The 7,895-nt window shown below is 52.8% G+C and overlaps 2 protein-coding genes across 3 annotated transcripts in view; one reads left to right on the top strand and one right to left on the bottom strand.

The window, feature by feature from the left end:
* Nucleotides 1-13: 13 nt before the first annotated feature.
* Nucleotides 14-6,916, top strand: PRSS53 (protease, serine 53). Its single transcript, XM_023516712.1, has 10 exons — nucleotides 14-1,011; nucleotides 1,929-1,949; nucleotides 2,058-2,220; nucleotides 2,494-2,759; nucleotides 2,904-3,058; nucleotides 3,209-3,428; nucleotides 4,130-4,280; nucleotides 4,362-4,606; nucleotides 4,684-4,829; nucleotides 5,891-6,916. The coding sequence occupies exons 1-10, from the start codon at nucleotides 954-956 to the stop codon at nucleotides 6,194-6,196; spliced, it is 1,731 nt and encodes a 576-aa protein (XP_023372480.1). The 5' UTR covers nucleotides 14-953; the 3' UTR covers nucleotides 6,197-6,916.
* A 105-nt stretch (nucleotides 6,917-7,021) lies between these two features.
* The window catches only part of ZNF646 (zinc finger protein 646), a 9,541-nt gene continuing 8,667 nt past the window's right edge, over nucleotides 7,022-7,895 (bottom strand). Inside the window, exon 3 of one of the 2 annotated variants that reach the window (XM_003795875.3) lies at nucleotides 7,022-7,240. In XM_003795875.3, the coding sequence (XP_003795923.1) occupies nucleotides 7,119-7,240 (122 nt within the window). In that variant the 3' untranslated portion in view covers nucleotides 7,022-7,118. The remainder of the gene's footprint in view (nucleotides 7,241-7,895) is intronic. The other variant, XM_023516708.1, reaches the window with a different exon arrangement.

Genomic DNA, 7,895 nt, shown 5'->3' with positions numbered 1-7,895 from the left:
AAAAAAAAAAAAAAGAACTTGTAAACATATGTTAACTCATTTAGTCCTTATAGCCATTTATAAGGTAGGTAATGTTATCCCTATCTAAATGAGGAAACTGAGATACACAGAGGCTAAGTAAATTGCCTACGATCACACAGCTAGTGCCAGGGGTCAGGATGCTCTCAGGATGTGAATCCATCTGGGCTATCTAGCTCCAGGATTATGCTCTAACCCTGCCCATAGCTGCCTCATGTTGGGGTCAGGGTTCATGAACAGTCTGGGCTGGCCTAAGTTAAAAGTCAGGAAGTAAAAAAAGATTAAACCCTGAGTTTTCTTCCCATCTGACTGAGAGCCTTTCAACACCTGCAAGAAAGGTAGGCATCACTGTAACCCTGTTCTCAGGAAGGCAGCAGGTCCAAAGAGGTATTGGGGTTCATCAAAGGCCCATAGTCAGCAAGCAGCAGAGGGCTCTGGCACCTCAATGCCTAGCCTTGCACACTGCCTGTAAAGCAGACATGGGGAGAAGGTATGTGAAACCCACTTGGCCCTGGCCTGGAAGAATGGCAAGGAAGCTGAAATAAAAGATGGGAACAGGGGGAGTGTGCTGTCAAGTGTGCCCTTCACAGTTCCAGGATGATGGTTCCATGCTCGGAGGATATTTGCTATATGCCAGGCCATACTCTGCGCATTTTTACATTTGCAACAACACCAGATTTTTCAGGCAAGGCACAGATAGATTACTTTCCAAGGTCACTGAAAAGTAGACCTCTAACTCCACTGCTGAAACCCAGAGAGGGATGGAGACCACTCAGGGTCCCACAGCCACAGCCCGAGCTAGGAGCTGCTGGCATCCTGCCAGCCCAGGAAAGCAATGACACCTGACTCCTGGCTAATTGGGGGTGGAGCAGAGGTGGAGCCAGGAGACCCAAGTGGCCTCTCAGAACCAGATCACAGACACTGAGTGCAGCAGCATGAAACAGAGCTGGGGACTGAGGCTGCTCATCCTGGGAGTAGTGGTCCTCATACAGGGTAAGATAGGTCCTCACAGAGGGAGGTGAGAGTGGTTTGGTGAGGGTTCAGGGGCCACCCTCTGCCCCAGCATCCCCTATAACTTGGTATGCATATGGGTGCCTGCTTGTGAGGCAACAGTCTGCCTGTGGAGATGTAACTATTTAGACCTGCCTGTGGGGAGGTGTATGTGGCCACCTGTGTCAAAATGAGTGTGATTGTCTTAGGCCAGGTTAGTTTGTGTCTGCAGGGACTATAGCTGCCTCTGTGTGTCTGTGTGTATCCAGTGCCCTGTCTCTCTACTTCCAGAATGACCTCAGGCAAATTCTGCGCCTTTCTAGCCCCAGTCTCCCTTTATATCCACCCTGGCTCACATGTTTAATGGGTATATTTGTGTGTGCCTGTGAAAGGGAAGAGGCAGGGCAGGGACCCTGTGGGAGGAGCTCTGGTGGTTTCTGGAAGGTGGGGGAATCTGAGTTGTTAAAACAGGGGTGAGGTGTCAGTTTCTTGGGGCCCTCCTCCACTTAGACATGACGCAGGCCTTTAATCCTTCCTTTTAGGCCTCCATGGCTTAAGGGACAATTAAGCTAATGCTCTGCACACACATAGGCCACCTCCCTGACTCAGCAGCGGGGGCAGGAATTGCAGATTTTGAAGCCTGGAGGAGGATTGGCCTGGTCCCAAGCTGAACCCCAGGCCCAGGAGTGCTGAGCACAGCTAAGGGAGGAGAGCTAATTACTGAGTATACACTGAATAGGTTCCAATAAAAGCTGTTTCTTGGCCTCACATAAATATTTTCATTCTGGGAAGGGCTGGTGAGGTAGCCATAGAGTCATGGTCAACGACTCAAGGCCCAGCCCACTACCCATCCCCTCCCCTAAGCCTAGGCCAGGCAGATAAGGCTCCCTCAGGTCTCACCTGTGTTTCTCTCTTCCCAGGTCTTCAAGCAGCTCAGCATGGTAAGCTCTGTGGGGACATAGGGCCTGGTCCTTGCTTGGGTCTGGGTCAGGTCTGGAGTGAGGTCAGGACAGGAGTCTGCTTTCAGCATGACCCCCTCCTTTCCACAGCTTGTGGGCAGCGTGGCCCTGGCCCCCCTGACCCTCAGGAGGGCAACACAGTACCTGGCGAGTGGCCCTGGCAGGCCAGTGTGAGGAAGCAAGGGGTCCACATCTGCAGTGGCTCCTTGGTGGCAGACATCTGGGTCCTCACTGCTGCCCACTGCTTTGAAAAGTGAGTCATGGCTGGGGTCAGGCAGGGTCTCTGGCTGCGGGGGTGGATGATTTATCTCCAAGCCCAAGATTGGCCCCTGCCCCTAGAATAATAACAAAGTACCATTTACTGAGAATTATTAAATTAATCTAAACAACCACCTTCCATGGTAGCTTTATAAATGAGAAAACAGATTGAGAGAAGGAGACCAATCTTCCACCTACCTGTGCTGTCTCCCATGGTATCACTGTTTCCCTGCACTCGGTAGTCTAGGCCTAGTCCTTCCCTTTCCAGGGTGGCAGCAACAGAACTGAACTCCTGGTCAGTTGTCCTTGGTTCTCTGCAGCGTGAGGGCCTGGCCCCAGGGGCTGAGATGGTAGGAGTGACTGCCTTGCAGCTGCCCAGGGCCTATACTCACTACAGCCAAGGCTCAGATCTGGCCCTGCTACGGCTTGCTCGCCCCACAGTCCACACACCCCTCTGCCTACCCCAAACTGTTCATCGCTTTCCCTTTGGAACCTCTTGCTGGGCCACTGGCTGGGATCAGGACACCACTGACGGTAAGTGCTATCCCAGTTTGAACCCTAGAGAGGCATTCTGCTTGCCCAAGGTCACAGAGTATCAGCTCCCAACTGTCCCAGCTCCCACTTCCTTTCTTTCCAAAGCCCAGACTCCAGCCCCAGACTGTTGTTCTCTTTTACCAGCTCCCAGGACCCTACGAAATCTACGTCTACGCCTAATCAGCCGACCCACGTGTAACTGTCTCTACAACCGCCTGCACCAACGGCTGTTAGCCAGCCCAGCCCGGCCTGGGATGCTCTGTGGGGGTGCCCAGCCTGGGGTGCAGGGGCCTTGTCAGGTCTGATGGGGAGGAAAGGGGAAGGCAGGGGTCCCAGCCTTGGGCTTGGGGCTTGACCCACAGTGATGGGTGGAAGGGCTGCTGTCAGAGGATAGTCTGCCCAAGGCTGGGGCTTAGGTGTCTGTCCTTGGTTCTGTTGACTGGCTCTAGGGAGATTCTGGGGGCCCTGTGCTGTGCCAAGAACCGGATGGACACTGGGTTCAGGCTGGCATCATCAGCTTTGCATCAAGCTGTGCCCAGGAGGACACTCCTGTGCTGCTGACTGACTTGGCTGCTCATAGCTCCTGGCTGCAGGCTCGAGCTCATGGGGCAGCCTTCCCTGCCCAGAACCCAGAGACCCCAGAGATAAGTGATGAGGACAGCTGTGTAGGTATGAACAGGGGGTGCTGGGAGTGAGACTTACAAGTGGAAGCTACAGTGAAATAAACATTAGTTCAAGATAGAGAAGTGATACAGAGCATCCACACACTGCCAGGGGCCCCTTTCAAGACCTCTTTCAGCTCCTGGGACCAGGAACAGCCCCATTAGGGCTGACAGACGTAGACACTTTGGAACTTTACAGGTTTAAAGTTTAGGTAAGAGGACTCTCTGAAACCTGACTGAAGGTTTTTGGGGAAGCGGCAAGCTTCTAGGCAGGAACCTAGCCGAGACTAGACAGGGCAGGGCTCCCAGTCAGAATTCTGGCATTAAGTGATTGACATGCAAATCTAATGCAAAGTAATGCTGGGACATAAGTTATGTCTTAATGGTAAGAGAAGCACTAATGAGCCAGGACTATTGGAACCAGTCCCAGCCTGGAGGGTACAGACGGGTGGGGCGAAGGGAGTCACAAGCAGGGCCATCCCAGGAGGCTAGGATGGGGCCCTGGCTTCTCAATCTCAAGTCTGTTCCTTGCCTGTGGTTACAGAGCTAGAAAGTCACTTACCCTCCTGGAACTTTGGTTACCTTCAGTAATGAGGGTAAAAAAAATTAAGGATATTGGGAGGAGTCAATAGAAAGTAGGAAGCACTTAGCACAGGGCCTGGCAAGCAGTGCACACTTAAGTCACATGATGTAATGCCTCTTTTTCAGCCTGTGGGTCCTTGAAGAAAGTAGGTCCTCAAGCAGGAGCCCCTTCCCCGTGGCCCTGGGATGCTAGGCTGAAGCACCAAGGGAAGCTGGCCTGTGGTGGAGCCCTAGTGTCAGAGGAGGTGGTGCTTACTGCTGCCCATTGCTTCATCGGGTAAGCCATATATCCCTTTTTGTGCCCCCTGCCCCTGCTGGCATCTCTGCCACCCTCTGTGTTGATACTCCCTCTACACAGGCGCCAGACCCCAGAGGAATGGAGTGTAGGGCTGGGGACCAGACCAGAGGAGTGGGGCCTAAAGCAACTCATCCTACATGGTGCCTATACCCACCCAGAGGGGGGCTATGATGTGGCCCTCCTGCTATTGGCCCAGCCTGTGACACTGGGCCCCAATCTCCGGCCCCTCTGCTTGCCTTATGCTGACCACCACCTGCTTGATGGGGAACGTGGCTGGATCCTAGGGCTGGCCCGTCAAGGAGCAGGTATGTAGGACCAGGGCCACTGACAGCTGTCCATCCAGCTTAAAAGCCACTGGGGCAGCTGGATCTTTTCCTTACAGGAATCAGCTCCCCCCAGACAGTACCTGTGACCCTCCTGGGACCTAGGGCCTGTAGCTGGCTACATGCAGCTTCTGGGGGTGACGGTAGTTCCATTCTGCCAGGGATGGTGTGTACCAGTGTGGTAGGCGAGCGACCCCAATGTGAGGTGAGTCCCAGTCCCCCAAACCTTACTCAACAGGTTCCTGGTAACCCCTCGTCCTGTAGTTCAAGAGGCAACCTTCTAAGGCCAGCCTGACGCCTATAATCCTAGCACTCTGGGAGGACAAGGCGGGTGGATTGCTTGAGCTCACAAGTTAGAGACCAGCCTGAGCAAGAGCGAGACCACATCTCTACTAAAACAGAAGAAAACTAGCTGGGCATTGTGGCAGGTGCCTGTAGTCCCAGCTACTCTAGAGGCTGAGGCAAGAGGATTGCTTTAGCCCAAGAGACTGAGGTTGCTATGAGCTACAATGACACCACTGGCCAGGCATAGTGGCTCACGCCTTTAATCCTAGCATTCTGGGAGACTGAAGCAGGTGGATTGCCTGAGCTCATGTGTTTTGAGACCAGCCCAAGCAAGAGCCAGACCATCTCTAAAGTAACAGCTGGGTGTTGTGGTAGGCGCCTGTAGTTCCAGCTACTTGGAGGCTGAGACAAGAGATTCGCTTGAGTCCACAAGTTTGAGGTTGCTGTGAGCTATGACACCATAGCACTCTACCCAGCATGAGAAAGTGAGACTCTTTCTCTCTCACACACACACAAGAGACCTTCTAGGCCAGGTGCAATAATCTCAGTGACTTGGGGAGGCAGGAAGATCACTTGAGTCCAGGGGTATGAGACTAGCCTGAGCAACATAGCAGGAACCCATCTCTAGGAAAAAAATTTTTAAGTTAACTGGGCATAGTAGCACATACCTGTAGCCCTTGCTACACAGGAAACTGAGGCAGAAGGATCACTTAAGTTGGCAAGTTCAAAATGGCAGTGAACTGTGATCATGTTGCTATACTCCAGCCTAGGCAACAGAGCAAGACCCCATCTCTAAAAGAACAAAAACAAAACCAAGAAGAAACAGAGACCTTCTGCCAGGGTTGGCCTGTAGCCCTGCCTCCCACCTGAAACTAGGCCTTTTTGCTAAAAAGCCCCCCAAATAGCCAGAGCTTCAGCCCCCGGCCCCCACAGCTGCCTGAAAGAAAGTGGAAGTCACCTAGTGTTACGTGACCCTGACAGGGCCTATCCGGGGCACCACTGGTGAATGAGGTGAGAGGCACATGGTTCCTGGCTGGGCTACATAGCTTTGGAGATGCCTGTCAAGGCCCTGCAAGGCCTGCGGTCTTCACAGCACTCCCAGCCTATGAAGACTGGATCAGCAGTTTGGACTGGCAGGTCTACTTCACTGAGGAGCCAGAGCCTGAAGCTGAGACTGGAAGCTGTCTGGCTAACATGAGTATGTGGCCCTGGCACCTCCCTGCCAAACCCTTCCTCTCTAGGCCCCTTCTCTTATCTAGGGAAATCGCTGTTCTGGCCCACTTCTAGCTGTCCTGCAAGGGGTGGGGCAGTAGATAGACCCATGTAATTCAAATCCTGGTGACTCGGAGCATCTCACCCCTTTGAGCCTCAGTACTTTCTCTCATCTGTCATGGGGGCAAAGACAGATCCTGCTCCTTCAAGGAAGTGTGAGCAAAGTTGAAGGTAAGGCCAACCCCACATCCCTTCTCTTTCTCTGACAGGCCAACCAGCCAGCTGCTGACAGACACATCCAGACAATCCCTGCCTCATTGGCCCCATCCCTCCTCATTTCCATGTGTGGCTCCAGGACAGGGGCAGGCCCCAAAGCCCAGGTGGTTATGGGAAGAAACCTGCCCAGGACCAGCCAATGCCCCCATTCCCCACCCTGCAGGACAGGGATGTCACCTGTGATGCTCTCATACCAACCCTGCTCTTCAACAGGTGTCCCCAGCTTTCTCTACCCTTCCTCCACTCAGATACAATCACTCCAGGCACATGTTTCAAAAATTTTTTTTCGGGGGGGGAGGAGCAATTTTCCTTTTTTTAAACTTAAATAAATTGTTACAAAATAGACTTTAAAAAATAAGTTACAAATCGTAGCAAAAGTCTCCCCTTCCACAGGCAACATTCCCACCCACGGCACTCTGAATCTGCCTCTCCCCGGTGTTGGAATCTGGCTGGTAAGGGTGGCTCAGCATCTTGGCAGAGGCTGGCACCAGGAAAAGCACGGTGACAAAGGCTAGGGGAAAAAGGTCTTTCAAGGGCAGGGATGGGAGGATGCCCCACCCCTTTGTAAGGAAGAAGCCAGAGTTGGATCCTCTGTAGGAGGAGAGAAGAAAAGAGATAGGGATGTCCAAACTACTCCTGAGCAAAACATGGAGATCAAGCCCCTCCCTGCCTGTACTCCCCCCCTCCCCCTACAATATTCTGATCTTTGGAGACTTGAAGTTCAGGTCGAGAAGCTGAGGTCTGCAGGCCACTGGGGTGAAGGGTCCAGGAGAGGGGTCGTGGGAGTGGGTGGAGGGGGCAATGACAAGTCCTCTTTGCCCACTGCTGGTGCCACTGGGGCTCCTGAGGAGAGAAAGAGGTCACTGAGGGGGCAAACCCTACACAGCTTATAACCCCCACCCCCAGCCCTATGGGCCATTCTCTTGCCATGGCCCCAGAGAACCCAAGAATCCTAGGACTCCCAGTTATTTTACCAGCCATGGAGAGCTATCTGGCTATTTACTCCTTTCCCTCAAGGTCTTAAGAAATCTTTTATCCTGAAAGCCATCCCTTCAGCCCTCAAGGGACTCTAACGCACCATTTTCTCCTTCCCTGACAAGTACTGGTCAAGGGCCCATGTCTCAGCCCTTGGTGACTGCTAAATGGAATGGGTCCTCCTCTCTAGAGAGGTGAAGAGAGAACAAATCCAGGGCTTGCTGAAAGAACAAGCTGTCCCAATCCTTCGCAGCCTCATCCTCCAACAGGGCTGGGTGGAGGCAATGTTGCATGGAGATACTTTTGATAAAGGATGTGAGATGGGGCTTATGATTGCTGTTGCTACAGCTGGGCCTGGGCTTCAAAGAAACAATTATCTGTGACTCAGTCCTCTAGTTAAAGGTGTGCAGCGGGGGTGAAGGGTGGAAAGGGTGGTTTAGTTGTATCATTAAAAAAAAAAAAATACAGAGCTCGGCGCCTGTACCTCAAGTGGCTAAGGCGCCAGCCACATACACCAGAGATG

This window comes from Otolemur garnettii, unplaced genomic scaffold (genome assembly GCF_000181295.1).
Source record: "Otolemur garnettii isolate 467f Iridium unplaced genomic scaffold, OtoGar3 scaffold00096, whole genome shotgun sequence".
NCBI classification, from domain to species: domain Eukaryota; kingdom Metazoa; phylum Chordata; class Mammalia; order Primates; family Galagidae; genus Otolemur; species Otolemur garnettii.
Note: the sequence above shows the minus strand (reverse complement) of the source record. Positions and strands in the feature narration are given on the sequence as shown.